This window comes from Grampus griseus (assembly GCF_964374135.1).
Source record: "Grampus griseus genome assembly, chromosome: 1".
NCBI lineage: Eukaryota > Metazoa > Chordata > Mammalia > Artiodactyla > Delphinidae > Grampus > Grampus griseus.
The window spans coordinates 174,539,311-174,560,097 of NC_139017.1; the positions used below are offsets into that span (position 1 = coordinate 174,539,311).

Genomic DNA, 20,787 nt, shown 5'->3' on the forward strand with positions numbered 1-20,787 from the left:
GACATGGGCAGGCTCACCACTTACCAGCCGGGGGCCTCTGGAAACCGCCAAACGCCCTTGAGGACGGAGGTTGGATTATCATTAATGAGCATCAGTAAGAAACACTATTTGTATTATTATAATTCTCCCATTGGTTAAGTTCTGGTAATGACGACTAGTAGCAAACATGGACTCTAAGCGGGGGAGGGGTAAACTGGGAGACTGGGATTGACATACACACACTACTATATATAAAATAGATACTAATAAGGACCCACTGTAGAGCACAGGGAACTCTACTGAATACTCTGTAATGGCCTATATGGGAAAAGAATCTGAAAAAGAGTGGATATATGTAAATGTATAACTGATTCACTTTGCTGTACACCAGCAACTAACACAACACTCTAAATCAACTATACTCCATTAAAATTTGTTTTAAAAATGAGAAAAGAACGGACTCGAGGGACGTGGCAGGAGCCTTGAGGCAGAGGCTGCGTGGCCCCAAGAGAAGGGGCGGGTAGGAGGAGCAGAGACCAGGGGCCAGGCGTGCACGGGAGGGACGGGGAGGTCAGGGCGGGGCAGGGCGGGCTCCCACCTGGGAGAAGACGTTAGCTGCATAGGCGGCGGCCGTGGTCAGGGAGGTGAAGAAGGTGGCCTTGCCCGCCGTCTGAATGGTATGGGTCATCCGCAGCCGCGGGTCTTCCAGGTGGGTGGCCTGGCGGTAGGCGTTGATGAAAACAAAGACGTCGTCCACGCCTGTGGGAGGAGCCCCGGGCCGGCGGGGCTCAGGGTCACTCTGCTGCGTCCACGGTCAGACCAGCCCGGGCCAGGAACCCACGCCCCACCCCCCATGCTCCTGGCTCCTCACCCCGTCCCCACCAGCACCAGGCCCTTTCCTCCAAACCTCAGCCCCCTTCCCACCTTTCCCACCATTCTTAAGCTCCACCCAGAGGAGCTACCCATTCCTTCCAGCCCGTGGGGGCTCCACCTATCATATGCCAAGGATCCCCCACCACTCATATTCTACCCACCCACCACCCCAGTTCCAAGGCTCCGAGGTCTGGAAGGGGACTTTCTGGAGCCCCCATGGAAGCCAGGCTTTGCCTCCTGGAAGAAGGCCCTTTTGGGGACAGAGTTCCCAAGTTCCCAAGGCCCATTACCATGGCAACAGAGGCAACTCACCAATGCCCACTATCACGAAGGCAGCCACCCCATTGAGGATGCCCAGGTACTGGATACCAAAGACCACATGGTACAGGAAGAGTGCCACCAGGCAGCTGAGGCCGATGCTGGCAATTCCGAAGAAGGACAGGAACACTGGGCAGGGCAAGAGGCACAGGGGACGGATGGAGTGGGTGGACCCAGAGGAACGCACCTCTTCAGTGTCCCTGGCCCCTGCTGGGTCCTGCCTCACACAACCCAACCCCAGGGAGTACCTCTACCACCCCATCTGAGCCCAGCACAGTTTTCTGCACCCAGAGAGGGGGCTGGGCAGGAGGCCTGAGGCGCAAATGAAGCCATTTTTGAGTAGGTTCATCTTTGCAGAACTTGTCTCAAGTGCTAGTGGGGAATTGTTACATATTTACATCTGTCACCCCAGTAGACTAGAGGTTCCATGGGGGTGGGAAGTGTGTCTGTGATGTTCACCATGTGTCTGGATCCCTGGCACCTTAGAGCATCTGGCACATAGTTGGTGCCCAATCAATATCTGTTACATGGATGAATGAATGTCTTTTCCATTTTTGAAGGTATGACCAATCTCTCATTCACTTGAGCAACCGGGAGTACCTACTGTATATGCAGAAAGAAGCAGCTAGGGTATATGGGGAGATGGTGGTGGAAAAGTAAACTGGGGGACCAAGGGCAGCTGACTGGGACTATAGAACAGGCTACAGAATAATTCATAAGGTGTCCGATACTCCAGACTCCCCAAAACTTATCAGCAAGTTTATCGGCAAGAAAAGGATGGTCAAAGGGAAACACGTTCAACTGTGGGAGGTCATGGGGATGGGGGCCCTTGGGCATGGCCCAACCTGCCTCTGAACGTCAGTCTACCTGCCTGGGGTTAGAAGGTGATGTCTGAGCACCCCTCCCCCCACCAGTTCTGACATAGTGGATTCAAGACCATTTCTGGCATTCCTGAGCAGGAAGACTTTGTCCAGAGAGAAGCACACTGGAAGAAGAGAAGGGGCTGGCTCCACGTGGGGTTTTGAAGAAACCCTACCTGAGCAGGAGGTGAGAATGTAGACGAGGGCGGCAATGCAGCTGCTGCTGATGAAGGCCAGGAGCATGTCATTGTTGAAGGTTCTGCGAACCTCGTAATCAAAGAGGTCCGTCCCGCCATACAGAACCTGCACTTTGCTGAAGGAGGGAGGACACAGAGAGAGGAAAGACGGAGTGGATCAGAGATAGAGGAGGTCTGGGAGCCATCCACCTCACCAGTGTCTCTTTACCTTGGCTGTACATTAAGATCACCTGAGGGACTTCCAAAAATCCTGATGTCCAAGCCATACTCTAGACAAATGAAATCAGAATGTCTGGGGTGGGACTGAATTATCAGTGAGGTTGAGGCCACTGCTCTACACAAATAATCATCAATTATAGCCAAATTCTATGTCACCTCCCAATTCTCAATTATCCACAGCAAAATTCTAAATTCAAACCAGCTTTCAGATACTGTTTTACACCGCTAGTGTGCATTTAACAGCAGTTGTTCTTAATAAGAAAAACTTCACCAAGCCGGTCAAGTTGGGTTTTAAAATACAAACAGGAGTGAGATCTGCTTCTGGCCAAGATGGAGTAACAAGGTGAAATCTAGATTTACCTTCCCAGTGAAACTAGTGAAAACCGTAAGAAAATACATGAGACATGAGATAACAAAGAATGGTGATCGCTGAGAGGTGAGAAGCAAAATGGACCCTATGCTTACCCTGACTTACTGGCTTGAGAGAGTTTCCAGGCTTCACTGCAGCCTAATATATGGGTTAGTGACTTCTCGAAAGAGGCTGAAAGTTTTCCAAACTTGATGAAAACTATAAACCCATTGATTCAAAAGGCTCAAGCAATGGACCCCAAGCCCCCCAAAACCATGAATAAAACAACAACAATGCACATCATAATCAAATTGCTCAAAATCAGTGACCAAGATAAAATCTTAAAAGCAACCTGAGGAAAAAGATGCATTACACACAGAGGAACAAAAGTAAGGATAACAGCAGATTTCTCTTCAGAAACAATGCAAGTGAGAAGACGATGGAGCAAGGTCCTTTACCAACTGGGGAAAAAGTCAACCCAGAATTCTATACCCAGAATTCTATATCTTGAAAAATATATTTCAAAAACAAAGGCAAAATAAAGACTTTTTCAGTATACAAAAGCTGAAAGGGGGCTTCCCTGGTGGCACAGTGGTTAAGAATCTGCCTGTCGATGCAGGGGACACAGGTTCGGGCCCTGGTCCTGGAAGATCCCACATGCCGTGGAGCAACTAAGCCCGTGCGCCACAACTACTGAGCCCGCACTCTAGAGCCCGGGAGCCACAACTACTGAGCCTGCATGCCACAACTACTGAAGCCTGCACACCTAGAGCCTGTGCTCTGCAACAAGAGAAGCCACCGCAATGAGAAGCCTGCGCACCGCAATGAAGAATAGCCCTCACTTGCCACAACTAGAGAAAGCCCGCACACAGCAACTAAGACCCAACGCAGCCAAAAATAAATAAATTTTTCAAAAAGCTGAAAGAATTCATCTCCAGTACACCTGCACTACAAGAGATATTAAAAGAAGTCCTTCAGGCAGAAGGAAAATGATTACAGATGGAAATATACATCTACACAAAGGAATAAAAAGGACTGGAAATGATAACAACATGAATAAATGTACAAAATTTTCTTATTCTTATGTAAATCTTTTAAAAAGATAACTGACTGTTTAAACAGAAATAATAATAATGTGGCATGGGGTTTATAACATATATGAACATAAAATATATGACAACAATAGCATAAAGGCCAGGCAGAAGGAAATGGTGGTATACTATTCATATATAGTATACACTATACATGAAGTGGTTTAACATCATTTGAAGATACACTGATAATTTAAGGATGTATACTATAAACCTTAAAGCAACCACTAAACTAAATATTTAGAGCTAAAAAAACAACAAAGGAAATAAAATGGAATAATAAAAAATTCTCAGTCTAAAAGAAGGCAGAAGAGAGGAAAAAGGGAACTGAGAATATATGGGACAAAGAGAATAAAATAAAATAGTCTTAGGTCTAACCATATTAACAATGCATTAACTGTAAATGGTCTAAACACCCCAATTAAAAGGCAGAGACAGTCAGATTAGATTTTAAAAAATCAAGACACAGCTGCCTACAAGAAACTCACTTTAAATATAGACACAAATGGTTAAAAACAAAAGTGCAGAAAAAAATATACCACGCTGACATGAATCAAAAGAAAGCTGGAGTGGTTACATTAATAACAAATGAAATCAATTTCAGAGCAAAGAATATTACTAGGGATAAAGAAAGTAATTTAAAAAGGATAAAGGACTCAGTTCATTAAAAGAATACAACAATACTACATGCTTTGGACCTCACAACAGAGCTTTAAAATACATGAAGCAAAAACTGATAGAAATAAAAAAAGAAATAGACAAACCTGCAATTATAGTTGAACAGTTCAAAACCCCTTTTCTCAATGATTGCTAGAACAATTAGACAGAAGATCAGTAAGGATATAGAAGACTTGAACTACATAATCAACCAACTTGACTTAATTGACATTTATAGAATACCCCACCGAACAACAGCAAAATATACATTCTTTTCAAGTGCACAGGGAACATTTAGCAAGACAGACCATACTCTGGACCATAAAACAAAACTCAATAAATTTAGAATAACCTAAGTCATACAAAGCATGTTCTCTGACCATGATAGAATTAAATTCAAAATGAGCAACAAAACACTATCTGGGAAATTCATAAATATTTGGAGACTAACACATTTTTAAATAATACAAGGGCCAAAGAACAGATCAAAAGGGAAAATTGGAAGTATTCTGAATTGAATGAAAATGAAAGCATATGTCAAAAAGTGTGAGATGAGCTAAAACAATGCTCAAAGGTAATTCTATAGCAATAAACACCCATATTAGAAAAGGAGAAAGCTTTCAAATCAATGACCTCAGCTTCTACTGCAAGAAAGAAGAACAAGAGGAAATTATATATAAAGTAGGTGTAAGAAAGGAAATAATGAAGATCAGAGCATAAATATATAAATATATAAATATATAAATAAACAAACAGAATGATACTAAAGAAAAATCAATGAAACCAAAAGCTAGTTCTTTGAGAAGATCAATGAGATTGATAAACTTTTAGCCAGACTGATCACGAAAAAAGGAGATAAAACACACATGAAAGAAGGGACATCACTACAGTTTTTATAAATATTCAAAGATAATAAGGGAATATTGTGAATCACTTTGACATTTTAATGAAATGTCATTTGACAAGTTCATTTGACAATTTCAATGAAATGGACAAATTTCATGAAATATACTACCAAAGCTTGTACAAGAATATAGAAATAACTTTAATAGCCCTATATGTATACTTAAGAATTGAATTTGTAGTTAAAACCTTCCCATAAAGAAAACTCCAGATCCAGACAGTTTCATTGGTGAATTCTATCAAACGTTTAAGGAAGAATAATACCAGTTCTATACAAACTCTCCAGACAGCTGAAGAGAGGAGAATACTTTCCACCTCATTCTGTAAAACATTTTGATACCAAAATCAAACAGAGATATTACAAGAAAACTACAGCCTAGTATCCGTCATGAACATATACCAATGAACAAAGAATACAAATAGAATCTAACACTATATAAAAAGGATGATAGATCATGACCAAGGGGGATTTACCCTAAGAATGCAAGGATGGCTTAAAATTAAAAACTCAATCAATGTAATTCACCATATTAAACTAAAAAAGAAATACTGTATGATCTCCCTCTAGATGCAGAAAAAACATTTGAGAAAACTGAATATTCCTTACTGATTAAAAAAAAAAGACACCAGCAAATTAGGAATAGAAGGGAACTTCCTTAACCTGACAAAGGACATGTACAAAAAAACCTACATAATCCGGTCAGGGATAATACAGGGTTCTCCATTCTCATCACTTATTCAACATTGTACTGGATGTTCTAGCCAGTGCATTCAGGCAAGAGAAAGAAATGAAAGGCATCCAAATTGGAAAGCAAGAAGTAAAACTGTCTTTATTAGCAAAAGACATAATTAACTATGTACAAAATCAAATGTAATCTACCAAAAATCTTCTAGAACTTATAAGGGAGCTTAGCAAGGTTGCAGGACCCAAAGTCAATTATATTTCTATATGCTAGCGACTAACACTTTTCAAATGAAATTTTTAAAAAAAATACCATTTACAATAGCATAAGAATATGAAATAGGGATAAATCTGACAAAAGACATCACATACACCACATTCATTAGTCATAAGACTAATATTGTTAAGATGTCAGTTCCCCTCAAACTGACATTTGACACAATCATAATCAAGATCCCAGCAGACTTTTATTTGGAGAAATGGACGAGCTGATTCTAAAATTCATAGGGAAATGCAAAGGACCTAGAATAACTAAAACAACTTTGAAAAAGAACAACAAAGCTGGAAGACTAACACTTGGACAAGACATGGTATAAAGCCACCATAATCAAGACAGTGTAATACTGGTGTGCAAATAAAAAATAGATCAATGGAACAGAGCAGAGCATCCAGAAACAGACTCACGTATATACGGACAAAAGATTTTTGTCCAAGATGCAAAGGCAATTCAGTGAAGAAAGAATGATCTTTTCAACAAATGATGCTGGAACAACTGGATAGTCATATAAAAATAATAAATAAATATCGGCATGTTACAATATATACAGAGTGTTTATAGTGTATGCCTTGCACATATACAAAGATTAATTAAAAATGGAATATCACAGATCTAAATGTAAAACCAGTTTTAAAGTGATCAAAAGATCTAAATAGTCACCAATGAAGGTAAATGGATGTCAAATAAGCATGTGAACATCACTGGTAATTAGGGAAATTCAAATTCAAACTGCAATGAGATATCACCACACACCTAGTAGAATGGCTAACATTTTTTACACTGACCATACCAAGTGTTAGAGAGGTTGTGGAGGAACTGGAGTTCTTATACGCTGGGTGGGAATGCAAAAAGGTACAACCAATCTGGAAAACAACTTGACAGTTTCTTAAAAAGTTAAACACACACCTACCATATGATCTAGTCATTTCACTCCTAGGTATTTATCTAAGACATATGAAAGCACTTGTTCACACAAAGGCTTGTTCATAGCAGCTCTATCTGCAATAGCCAAACCTGGAAACAACCCAAATACCCATAAACAGCTGAGTGGATGAACAAAAGGTGGCATCTCCACACAATGGATACTACTCAGCATTTACAAAGAATAAACCATCTACACATGCAACAACATGGATACAATTCAAAATAATTAGGCTGAGTGAAAGAGAGCAATCAAAAGCGTGCATACTATATGGTGCCATGTATATAAAACTCTAGAAAATGAAAATGAATATACAGTGATAAAAAACAGAAAGTGGTCCTGGGGTGGCAGTGGGAAGGCAAGGTGAGGCAGGATGGAGTGATTATCAAGGGGACATGAATAAACTTCTGGGGGTGACGGGTCTCTTCATTATCTTGATTGTGGTGAAGGTTTCATGGTGTATACATGGGTCAAAACTAATCAAATTGTAAACTTTAAGTATATGCAACTGGTTGTATATCAATTATACCTCAATAAAGCTGTTTAAAAAGCCAAACAGGACATTTAAAAACCAAGTAGAAAAGATCTTTGGATTATCTACTTTGTTGAACTAAATGGATTAATTGATCTTTCATTAGAGTAGAAAACTGAAAGTTCAATCAATTGTTTATTCATTCATTCATTTGTATAGCTTTTATAGAATGCCTTCTAGGTTCCAGGTCCTGTCTTAGTTACTGGCTATAAAAAGACATGGGCCCAAACTTTTACTCTCAAGTAGAAAGGAATAGCTCATGCAAGAACAATATTCTTGCCTAGAACTACTAAAAAGTCAGATAAAATTGAGAAGTCATCTGTTTAATGACATTAGAGACTTCCTGAAGCAATGAGAACTAGAGGGCTAAGACTCCAGAAAGCAGAGAACCTACAAAAGGTAAGCTTCCCTTCTACAGCTGCATTTACCCTAGAGGTATTTGCTGATTGTGAACACAGGCATGAGGGTAAAAATCTAGGCGGGGAGTCAGAAAAACTAGCAGAGCTTTGGGCAGAGTCTTGCAGACCAGCATAGCATAAAGCCAGTTTCTTCCTCAGCACTTCTGCCAAATACTGGGGCTGTGTGGAGTATGAGGCTACAAAGCTAAGCAGAAAGGCTCTGAAAAACCAGAGTAGAGATATTTTTAGCAGTTTCGAGAGACAAAGATTAGGGTCTGAAACCTGTCAGGGGAAGAGGCTCTGCAGAATACTCCAGGCTCTCAGTTGAACATCTTAGAGAACCAAGGGCAAACTAGAGGCAGGCTGAGAATTTTCAGTATTGCAAACCTGCCTCGACTTTGTGTAACTGCTGACTATTTAAGGTGATCAGTCACAACTCCATCTGCCTAGTGGAGGGAAGGATAAACTTTCTCTGGAAGAAATAACATCATCTGGACCTCTATGTTTTTATATATAATGTTCATCACTCAGTAAAAATTACCAGGCATACTCACAGGCAGGACTACATGACCAAAAACCAAGTGAAAGAACAGACCAAAGAAACAAATCCACAAGTTATCCATAATAACCTAATAACTTAATATGCTTAAGATGCTTATGGTGTGTATAAGGGGCTCAGAACAGTGGGTGGCACAGGGTAAGCACACAATAAATGTTAGCTCTGATTATTACAGTAGTTGCTCAATAAAGGAACGAGGGTATTTCAGTCAGATTCATTCCTCCTGTGCCGGGGAATGACTTGTCAGGGCAGAGGACCAAGAGGCACTAGAGTTACTGCCCTGCAGGACTGACAGATGAGCTGTCCAATGGTCTTTCCTGGTGGCGAGAGGCCCAGTTGTATTCTCAGACACACATCCCAAGGGCTGGAGGATGATCAAAGCACCCACTGCCCAAAAGCTCTTTCATATCTCTTAGTTCGTCTCCTCCTAATGACTGCAGAAGGGTAGCAGGAGTCATCATCCCCGTTTTACCAGTATCAGAGGCCCAGAGAAGTGAAGTGACTTGCCCACTATCTCCCTGGGTAGTAGAAGCAGAGAGGACCTCCTTATGCCCTGGTCAATACTCTTTCCACAAAGCCTTCTAGCACCACCTCAGGAGAAAATCAATACCAAAGACCTTGAGGGCAGAAGTTCCTCCAAAGCTGTCATGTTCACTAAACCATCAGCACTGATCAGGAAAAGCATCCTTTCATCTGTCAGAGTGATGATGAGGATGTATCTGGCTCTGCCCCTGATCTGAAAAGAAAGATCTCCTAGGGAAAAGGTTGCAGGTAAGGGGATCTGGGATTTATGAGAAAAGAACCACCTGGAAACCAATTCCCTATGCTAATACAGCCCTTTCCTGGTACAAACAAGGACAGGCCAGGCACACACCGGGTGCAGCTGGACTGCCTACCTAGTGGACTGCTTGGCCAGCATGGCCACATAGGTGACCACAAAGCTCTGAAACTTAGCCCGCTGCTCCTCCCAGCGATCGTCCACCGAGTAGTAGTTGGGCAGGGGTGCTCCAAAGAGGATCTCGCTGCGCAGGAGGGAGCTCTTGAGGTTTTCTGCAGAGAGGCCTTCGTCCACATACCAGTAGAACTCCGGGTGAGTCATGGCCAGCTCTAGGGAGCCTGCAGGGGCACAGGTCAAGGGGTCCAAGGAGCTCAGTGGGTCAGCTCCCAACAACCCTCCATCAGGGTCATCCTGCCTTCCTCAACACCTCACCCCCTTTCTGAGGAAATGGAAAACTGTCCCAGCTTGGGCTACCTCCAACTGTCTCTAATAGAACGGATGGTTTAGAGAAATCACAGCTGTCCAAGGGGAGCAGCCCCCCAGATATGCTCAGGCGGCTCCCACTAAGTTTACACCTTCATTTCAGCTTGAACCTCACCTAATTCAAAGGCTCAGTCTCTGCAGTCCTGTAACTCCTTCCCATCCCAGTCCCACCTCCACCTGCTTAGAACCCCGCCCATGTGCCCCTGAAAAGGCAAACCCAAGCCCCGCCTCCACAGCCAACCTCTGGCCCCTCCCCATCCTTTCTCAAGTCCCATCCCTAACGTACTTCAAACTAATGCACCTTGATCTTCCTGCAACCCCAGCCTCTCTCCAGATGCCCAGTTCTCTGTAACCACACCCCACCTTCCCTCTAACCAACCTCACGCCCAAGCCCCACCCCAAGCCTAACTCTGGCCACAGCATAACTTCCAGTCTCCCTCAATCCAGGTGTGCACACAAACCTTCCTTAACTCCCTCAGATCCCATCTTACACCCAACCCCAGCTCCCTGCCCTTCCTCAATGATGGCCCCCAGGCCTGCCCAGCACTCAGCTCCAGCCTGACTCCACCTCACAGCCAACTCCGACCCCATCCTCCGACCAGTCTGTAAAGCACTGAGTCAAGAATCAAGCCTTCCCTTAACCTCCAAGCCCCGCTCCCAGCCTCATTAACCACCCCCTTCCCTTACAAGCCCCACCTACCCTCAGTCCCCACCCCTTACAAGTCCCGCCTCCAGCCTCCTTCAGACCTGGTCCCTACAGGCCCCACCCCACCCACACCCAGGGCTGCTCACCCCGGATGTCGGCCAGGTCCTGGCCCATGCCATCATAGTAAATCTTGCCACCCCTCTCAGTGGGAAAGAAGTAGGTCATGAGCGAGCTGGGCGGGGAGCAGTAAGAGTAGGAGCCGAGCGGCAGGTCTTTCAGCACTTCATGGGGCTTCCAGCAGAACTCCCGGAAGCCCGGGTGGTCCATGATCTTGCGCTCAATCTCGTGGATTGTGACCAGCCTCTCACTCGTGAAAATGTTGCGCTCTGCGTCGCCACGCGCCAGGAAAATGAGCTCGATGCGCCAGTGCGCGTGCGTCTGGGTGTTGGCGCTCACATAGGAGCGTGAGTAGTCCCAGCGCGAGGCGCCGCGGCGGGCACGGCTCTGATTGGCCGCAGCCGCCGTGGGGGGAGGGGCGCTGGGTTGGCGCCGCCCATTCTTGTCCAGTCCCTGGTTCACCTGGGCTTCACTCTGGTTGGCTGCCAGGCTCCCCAGGGGTGGAGTCGCTCGCCGAAGACGCCCGCTCCGATTGGCTGCTGGCTTCTGAGCGGTGGAGGTGTCCCACAGTCCTGGGCCAAGCCGCAGCGCGGCAGGGACCTGGTACGGGGCCCGGGTGGCCGGCCGTGAGCGATTGCCTGGATGTAGCTGCTGCAACTGCTCTGTGATGAGGCGTTGGAGCGTCTCAGAAGTGAAGTCGGCCAGGTCGCGCCGGTTGCGGCCCCAGGACCCAAACTGGGATTTGAGCGCCAGCGCGAGGGCGTCGAAACGCTGGGAGGCCTCATGGTTGCGGATCTCAAAGGCATTGTAGGAGATGTCAATGTCCAGCGGCGGGTAGTAGAGGAACATGAAGGCTGAAAGAGCCATGGGGATGCTGCAGCCGAGGAAGAGCACCAGCCCCGCACAGCACGGATTGGTGAAGGCCCAGCCCAGTGTATTCCAAAAGCCTGACGCTGGGGGCCGGGAGGGCAAGGTCCAGTGCCGCCAGCAACACTGCCCCCCTGCCCCAGCTTGGGGCCCCGGCTTCTGGGCCCTCCTAAAGGCCTCACCCGTTGCTTCCTCCTCCTCTTCCTGCGCCTCCTCTAGCCACACATCCTGCAGCAAGGGGTCATCCTCCGGGTCCATAGCCTACAGGAGAGGGAGAGGGTCAGCAGGCTGCAGAGAAGGAGAGGATGGTGCCCAGTAGCTGCAGTCGCCCACCCTGAGCGTTAACCCTGCCCACTCATAACCAAGACAAATACTACAATGGAATTGCATCAAGCAGGCACTTAACTGAATTCAACCACACGTGTACAAAACAGAAAGAAAAATCCTATTATTTGCCCATCACATCTCCCAACTAGATCAGGGCTTTCAAGGTCACAGAAAAAGGAGAATCACAGCCCAGTTGCAAACAGAAGAGCAATTCCTCCCCGTGTAAGGGATATTCGAGGGGAATTTTGAAGATGTATGATTTCCCAATTTTTGCTGCATCCTCTGATTTTAGAACTCAAAGCCAATGTGAGGTGTGACTTTGCTGCAGTCACTTTTATTTAACGAGCAACTGTAAAGGCATCCAAAAGTATCAGGGTAGAAGGGAAAGAGCATGCTCTTTGGAGTCAGACCCTAGTTTGCATCCTGAACCTCAGTCTTCATCTGTAAAACAGAGGTGGCCATTCCCGCCTCACATGGCTGTGGGGCCAAGGGTGGAAGCACTTTCAGTCTGTGGAGTTTATTATCACTTAAGCAGATTTCTTTGCTTCTCTCTGGGGGCTGTAAGGTGCTCAGCCAGTGCCCACGCGGCTCTTCCAGGGCTGGATGCCTGTCATAGTTCCGCTCAATAACTCTCAATAGCTCCCCACCCCCTCTCTGGGACACTGCAGCTGTGGCCACTGTTTGTCGGGCTCAGACCACTTAATATGCAGCTCCAGGGACGTCAAACCTTTAGGCACAGACAGGGGCCGGGCATCTGTCTCCCCAAGACGTGGGCACAAGCAGCAGGAGGGCCTGGCAGGAGAGGGCAGCCTGAGGACTCCAGCAGGGTGGTCCAAAGGCAAGAGGCCTTCCGGCATCCCCGGGCATGGCCCGTCCCCTTGTCCTGCCTGCCCTCTGTTTGGACGGAGAGAGACTCATTATCCAGTTAGAGGCCAGGCAGTGAGAAGGGGAAGCTAATTATGCCAGCGCTGGCTAATTAATGCTGTCTTTCCTATTAACATTCTCTAGAATGCTCCACTTCAATTAGACTGTCTGTCCGGGAAGAGAGGGGGCTCCCCTCAGCCCAAAGAGAGTGAAGGAGAGAGCGCAAGGAGAAGGAGGAAAACAGAGACTGAGAGACAGGACTTGGGAGAGATGCGAGACAGAGAAAGATGAAAACTGGAGAGGGACAGGAGAGTGGAGTTAGGGGACAGAAGAGGAGGGAGGGGGTGCCGAGGGTGGGTAGGAGAGGAAGACCTGAAAGGGAGAGAGGCCTGGAAGGGGTGGGAACTGCTTCTGTAATATTCGAGATTCCTACGGATGCAAACACTTAACTTCCCATTTCTTAGGCCCTAACACAAGCCTGCCGAGGGGACGCTACCTGCACTGAGGCCCAATTTGCTTTAGCAAAAACTTGTGCGAGTGAACCAGAGGCAGCTCAGACTCACCCCATCTCCAAAGGGCAAACCCAGGTCTGCATGTGGAGGTGGGGGATTGGGGGAACCTCCACCCCATTCCCAGCCGCTGAAGGAGGAAGCTGATGGTAATACGGTGGAAAGGGACAGGGGCCAATTTTGCATTTTTTTTCTGGGGACTAAGTTCATCCACTGGCCGCCAGCCTCAGCCTGCCTTGCCCAGGGCACAGTTTACAATGTGTTGGTGTGTGAGTGCGTCTAAGACCAGGATTCCGAGTCTTGTCAGCACTCCCTGGGTGATCCCTCTATCCCATTGCTACTCCATCAGGAATGCTACTCCCTTCCCCAGATGTCCAAGTTTAAAACATCTTTCAAGGCCTTGCTCAAGTGTCACCTCTGCCAAGAAGCCTTCCCAGATCTGAACACCCCGCACCCCCCACCCCCAAGCTACTTGTCTAAGCTTCTCACCACACTTTGCGGGACAGGGAGGGAGAGGCAGTGTAGCAGATTGTTAAGGGCCATGGTTTTGGAGGCAGACAGATTTGGGTGCAAATCCCAGCTGTATGACTTAGGGCAGACAGTGTAGCATTTCTGAGCCTCAGTTTTTCCATCTGCAAAACGGGGCTAACAGTACTCACCATCGAGGTTGCTAGATGATATACAGAGCAGGCTGATCACAGTGCCTGGTAGGTATAAGTGCTTAGGAAATGACAGCTACTATTCTTTAACACTCTGCTTCTCCCCAAAGGCTGTGAACTCCTAAAACACCCACGGGGCCCATTGTATTTGCCAAAGATGGCCACAGTATCTCCCACCTCACATGTTCTTCTCATGTTGTGACTTTAAGACTTCTCCCATCAAGAAGTAATGTCTGCATTCCTTGCCTTGAATCTGGGTGGGCTGTGGCCACAGCAGAGTGATGCTCTGTGACTTCTGAGGCTAGCTAAAAAGGGAGATGCCGCTTCCACCTGGCTGTCTCGGGACACTCATCCTTGAACCCCGCCACCATGCTGTGAGGAAGCCCAAATTAGCCCCTGCAGAGAGACCACATGTGGGAGCTCCTGCTGACAACCTGGCTGCCAGCCAGCATCAACCACCAGGCATATGAATGAATGCCTCCTGTGATTCTGGGCCCCCTGCCATCAAGTTTCCCCCAGCCTTCTAGTCTTCCCAGCTGAGGACCAGGTACCGTGGAGTCGAGCTAAGCCACCCTCTCCTGTGCCTGCCCTATCCTAACCCACAGAATCCACGAACATAATATATCAGCTGTCACACATCACTAAGTGTTGGGATAGTTTGCTCCATAGCAACAGTAACTGGACAGTTGCAGTGCAGCCCTGTCGCATATGTATGACTCTGTGCCCTGCAGGCTGTACTTGCTAGATTTAAGTGACCCATTCTGCCTCCCAGTGAGAGCCCCACAGCTCGGTGGACATGAGCTCCAAGGGAGCAGGGACTTGGCTGTCATGTTCCCTGCTGTGTTCCTGTGGCCTAAAATACTCTGGGGAGGGACGTTAGTGCCTAGCAGATATTTGTTAAATGAAGGAAGGAAAGGGAATCTCTGAAGAGGCTGGGTTTGATATTAGGTAGAACTTTCCCCTGGACAGAGGACAGTCAGACACCAAACAGTATAAGCATAGGGCAGAGAGTATGGTTTCTCCTGCCTGGGGTGGGAAGGATCTTGGAGAGGATGAGATGGAAGAGGAGGAAGTGGACCTGATGAGCTGTCTAGCACGCCCCTCCCCACCTCCACCACCATGCCCGCCTTCTCAGTCTACCCCTGAAAAGGAAAGTTGCCAGGTGGGAAATGACACATGGCTCCAGACCCAGCTCAGCTTCCAGCTGTCTGTGTGGCCCTGGGCGTGTCCCATCCCTTCCTGGTACCCTGTCTCTGCCATCTGGCAGTGGGATGGTGAAAGCCCAGGTCCCTCCAGCTTTGACACCTCCAGACTCTCTGAGAAGCCCTAGTCTGCAGGCCAAGGGGAGGGTGGGTGCAATCTGAGAGATTCCACCAAACCAAGGGATGCCCGGCTGGCAGCTGGGGTCTGACACCAATGCCTCAGCTGGCAACCCCGTCCTCAGCAGCCCCTCCCAGGATGGGCAGCAAATTGCAAATGTGTTTGCCTTTCTCAAATTATGGGAATTGATTAGCTTAGTGAAGAGCTCCAGCTGCACCATGCTGGAGCTCTGCACTAAGCTGATGGTGCCTTCAATACTTCTCATTGACTCAGACAAAGAGCCCAAAATAGGGCTGTGATCACGGGGGACTGTCACCCTGGCCTCGTGATCTCCCCTTAGGGTGCCCCTGCTCAGTGACCGACAGGTTTGCTCTCTCCCTCCATCTCCATCTGTCTCTGACACACACACACACACTCAGAGACAGTCAAAACTCTGGGCCTCCCGGGGGCCCATGAACCAAGGTGGACACACATCCTTGGAACATGGTTTCCCTCCTCTTGAGAAAAGCAAATGAGACAGCAGCCTACAAGAGAAGAGCAGACCCTGAGGAGCCTCAGAAGAAAGAACCTGGCCCAATTTCAAGGGCCAGGCTTGGGGCAACCCAAGGCCACATTTGCAGCATTATCCCAATTTTATAACAGAAAAAAAAATCTACATATATATGCATTAAAAAATCCCATTAATAGGGCTTCCCTGGTGGCGCAGTGGTTGAGAGTCCGCCTGCCGACGCAGTGGACCCTGGTTCGTGCCCCAGTCCAGGAGGATCCCACATGCCGCGGAGGACTTCCCGACTTGTGGACTTCCCCATCCACAAGCCAGATGGACTTCCCCATCCACTACGCCTCCGCTTTGGCGGGAGGCGGTATTGTCTCAGACACCCTCAGCCCCTCACGGGGCTCTGCGCCTCTCCAGAAGGCCTCCAAGGGATGTGGCCCCATGCCTGAGCTGCCTGTATCCCTGTTTACAACTTCCCTCCTTCTGACGAAGGGTAACAGAACCCTTCCTTCTTCATTTCCCCATCCCAGCCAGACTATTAAAATGTAATAAAAGAATCGCATTAGCCTTGCAGATTCGGCTTAAAGCACATATATGTATATATAATTTAATGGTAATTAGGAGCTAATCAGCGTTTTCTTCCCGTCTAGGGGTATTTTGCCTCCCTGGTTCAGCTCTGGTTCTTGGAAACATCTTGGGGTCTTTGATTTTCCTACTCTTGGGCTGAGAGATTTGGGCAGAAATTCAAAATGAGATATTTTGAGTCAAACAGCTCCATTTCCTCCTGATGTGCTGCAGTGGGGACATTGTGCCCTTCTCCACTCTCTGGTTATGGATCTAGCCCTCTGGTGAATTTAGCTCATCAGAGGTGCAGAAGAGAGGAAAGGAAAGACGAGGGCTTCGTCCCTACTAGGCGTCACTGTCCTAAATCCTAATACCCCATCTTCTAAGAGTCTGCCAGCCTCCGTATGCCCCAGCTATGTGCCTGCTATCCAGAATTCCAAATTCTTCTTGGATACCTGAGTACTCCATCTCAGGCCAGGAGGATGCAGATACATTGGAGACATGGTGATAAAACTGGGTCAAGGGGCTTCCCTGGTGGCGCAGTGGTTGAGAGTCCGCCTGCTGATGCAGGGGACACAGGGGACACAGGTTCGTGCCCCGGTCCAGGAAGATGCCACATGCCGCGGAGCGGCTGAGCCCGTGAGCCATGGCCTCTGGGCCTGCATGTCCGGAGCTTGTGCTCCACAACGGGAGAGGCCACAATAGTGAGAGGCCCACGTACCGCAAAAAACAAAACAAAACAAAACTGGGTCAAAATCACACAGATGGGATGAAGCCGGAAACCCAACTAGCTCAATGCAGAAACTGACACCCAGGAAGAGAATCATAACATAATAATTAGCTGTGCACCCACCATGTGCAAGCACCTTCCCTCATATATCAGCCCTGCAAGGGAGGCTTTATAAGCATCCCCATCTTACAGAGTAATAAACGATCAGAGAGGTTAAGGGACTCTCTTGTGGTCACACAGCTAATAAGGCATGGAACTAGCGTTTGAACCTCAGGTCTACGAAGCCCGAAGCCTATGTTCTTTTCACCATTCCAAGCAGCCTTTGAGTTCCTTGAGAGTTGAGATGTAAATACTCACTGAGGAAACCCACTGCCCTTTAGCAAGCCTGTAGCATCCCCGTAAGACCTGAAAGCACGCAGGTCTCAGCAATTCTGCTTTTAGCAGGTGACAGGAAGCTCAGGGCGTGATGCAAAGGAAGTCTCCACCAGCCTTGGACGCTTGGCCTTCCCTTCAAGGAAAGCATGGACGTGACGGTTAATAGTGTGTGTCAGCTTGACTGGCCCATGGGATGCCAGACATTTGCCCAAACATGATTCTGGATGTGCAGACTGAGCAAAGCAGACGGCCTCCCCTAGTGTGGGTGGGCCTCATCCAATCAGTTGAAGACCTGAATGGAACAAAAAGGCTGAGTAAGAGGGAACGCTTTCTGCTGACTGCCTGAGCTGGAACATTGGTCTTTTCCAATCTTCAGACTCAGACTGAAACATTGGCTCTTCCTGGGTCTCGAGTCTGCTGGCTTTCAGACAGGAACTTACATAATCAGCTCTCCTGAATCTCAGGCCTTTGGACACAGACTGAAGCTACACCATTAGCTCTCCTGGGTCCCAGCTTGCCAGCTGCAGATGTCGGGATGCCTCAACTCTTCTCAATCTCTCTCTCTCTCTCTCTCTCTCTTCTCTACCTAATCAACACCCTATTGGTTCTGTTTCTCTGGAGGACCCCCACTAATATAATTTCCCCAGAGGGAAAGTGGGGGTGAAGCAGGGAGCCCCATCCCAGCAGCTGGATCCTAGGATCCTCCTGGACTCTTCTCTCAAGAAGCCCCAAGTCCTATCCAGAATCTCAGATGAAAATGGCAACAGAGACAGGGAATGCCCTTCAAATCCACAGAGGAAGGAGTGTGGCTGGGTGGCTTTCTGAGCCTTTTCCCCAACAAGAAGACCCTAAATCTATCACCCCCATCCTCCCTGCCCCAGCCCTGAAGAAATCTGGCTTCACAGCCGCAGCTGAAGCAAACACCTGCACCTACTCCCCATTAGACCTCCTGCCCCCTAAGAAATACCATTCTGTCGGCTAAATCTGCCAACAGAAGGCAGGAAGAGGGATGTACACGACCACTTCTCCCCCCAGAGAAAGTCTGGGCTTATTTATTGGGAGCCCAGGTCGGGTGGGAGAGGGAAGGGATCTGGGAGAGGGGCTCTGTGGTGAGCCCGTCCAGGCGCCTCATTTCTCAGAGAAGGGCAGGCTGCGGAGACGGATCACAGGAAGGATGGTTGGCCTCCCCAGGTTGACAGCCGGCCAGGAAACTGTGGGCACTGACTCGGAAGCCCAACAGCTCGATATATATCAGGCAAACCAGCTTTGATCTCATCAATATATCACCCGGGGAACCATCCCAGCCAGCACCAGAGGAACCCAACATTAATGGTCACAACGGCCTAAGCGTCCCCCTTTCTGTGTGTTCTCTCTCTGGTGGGCTCAGTGGAACAGAACTGGTCCCCAAACACTAAGAGGGATGTCAGGTATTAAGAGCACCAGGGCCTGATTTTGGGGGGAAGGGGAGAGACAGCCCTGGGTTCAAACCCTGGCTCTGCCACTAACTGGGTACCTTGGGCAAGTCTCAGTTTCCTGATCTGAAAAATGGGGTGGTGACACCCTGCTAGCTGAGTCACAGCAGCTAGTATGGTCATGATGAGCTTCAAAGATGGGAAGAGCCCCAAACCTGGCCCCTGCTCGTGGCCAGGTCTACCAGTCGGCTGGAGCTGACTTTTCTATTCTCTGCTACATCGGCCCTCACACTTTAATACGGATCAGTCACCAGGTGCACTTGTTAAAAGGCAAACTCCTGGGCCAGACACTAGATCCCATCAATCAGATGCTCAGGGGATGGGGCCCAGGAATCTATTTACACCACCTCCCCAGGTGATTCCTTTGCAGGTACTCCAGGACTATTCTGTGAAAGACCCTGCTGCCCTGGCCACCCTCGCCTATTCCCAGTGGCTTCCTCCAGCAGGTGACCTTGCCTTTGGCCTTCCCCTTGCTGGGGCTCACACTAGCCTCTCCTCAGGCTTGTCCTACCCCCGGCTCTAGGGATGGACTCAGGCTCCTGGATTTCTGGCCAGGGCTCACTCCTCCAAGCACCCCTTCCTTCAGCCATGGGGAGGGGAGAAATGATGCCATTTGGGCCAGGAATAGTACTTTATGTCCAGAGAAAGGACACACACAGGCCATCCAGCTCTGCCACCCAGCTCTTTCTGGTGGGACAGGCAGCGAAAGAAAATAGAAGGCCCTACGGAAGGGGCTTCCCATCCACCGAGCACTGCTGTGTGCCGTCACTGGTGCTTTACTTGTTTACGCCTTGTCTGATCCAGCCTCAGCTCTACAAGGCAGCAGGAGTGGGGCTGGGATCTGAGCCTCTGCAGGCCTGAATCAGAGCCCATCCTTTTAGCCACTGTGCTCCACTGCCCAAGGGAATTCCACTCACTGACCCACTCTTGTCCCCTCCCTCCCCACCTTGTTCCGCCTGCACAACTCAGGCCTCACAGCCCAGACCCATCAGCCCTGCCCGCCAAGCAGTCTTGCATTTCTGAGAAAAAGTCAATAAAAGCTTAAAAGGGGACTTCCCTGGTGGCGCAGTGGTTAAGAATCCGCCTGCCAATGCAGGGGACACGGGTTCAAGCCCTGGTCCGGGAAGATCTCACGTGCCGCGGAGCAACTAAGCCTGTGCACCACAACTACTGAGCCTGCACTCTAGAGCACAAGCCACAACTACTGAGCCCGCGTGCCGCACCTGCTGAAGCCCGTGTGCCTAGAGCCCGTGCTCCGCAACAAGAGAAGCCACTGCAATGAGAAGCCCACGCACCACAACGAAGAGTAGCCTCCGCTCACCGCAACTAGAGAAAGCCCGTGCGCAGCAATGAAGACCCAACACAGCCAAAAGTAAATAAATTAATATTAAAAAAAAAAGCTTAATAAACCCAGCGATACTTACAGAGCCTGTGAAATTCAGCCAGGGCCCCAGACACCCCTCGCCCAAAGGATCAGAAGGTTCCTGAAAATCCTCACTGCATACCTTGGTCAACCTGTCCAGGCCACCCCTTCCCACCACCTCTCCCCCACCCCCAGTCCCAAGTCCTGGCTGCTGCCTGGAATTCGTGGGAGCAGGAGGGCCCACGGGGCCCAGCAGCCGGTCAGCTCCCCAGCCCCCAGACCGCTGGATTAATAAAAAATAAAAAGATCCCCACAAAATACAACCAAAGACAATGGCCATAAAAGCCAAATGGGATTCCTTCCTGGCTGACGAGCTCAGAGCCCTTCTCTCTCTCTGAGAC

General features: G+C 48.3%; 1 protein-coding gene across 1 annotated transcript in view; it reads right to left on the reverse strand.

The window, feature by feature from the left end:
- DISP3 (dispatched RND transporter family member 3) overlaps positions 1-11,965 on the reverse strand; it is a gene marked incomplete at both ends in the record, with an annotated part of 29,997 nt that extends 18,032 nt beyond the window's left edge. The window contains 5 exons of the mRNA XM_082657433.1: positions 578-738; positions 1,165-1,299; positions 2,207-2,343; positions 9,713-9,932; positions 10,870-11,965. Of these exons, the coding sequence (XP_082513559.1) occupies positions 578-738; positions 1,165-1,299; positions 2,207-2,343; positions 9,713-9,932; positions 10,870-11,965 (1,749 nt within the window). The remainder of the gene's footprint in view (positions 1-577; positions 739-1,164; positions 1,300-2,206; positions 2,344-9,712; positions 9,933-10,869) is intronic.
- Positions 11,966-20,787: the final 8,822 nt, after the last annotated feature.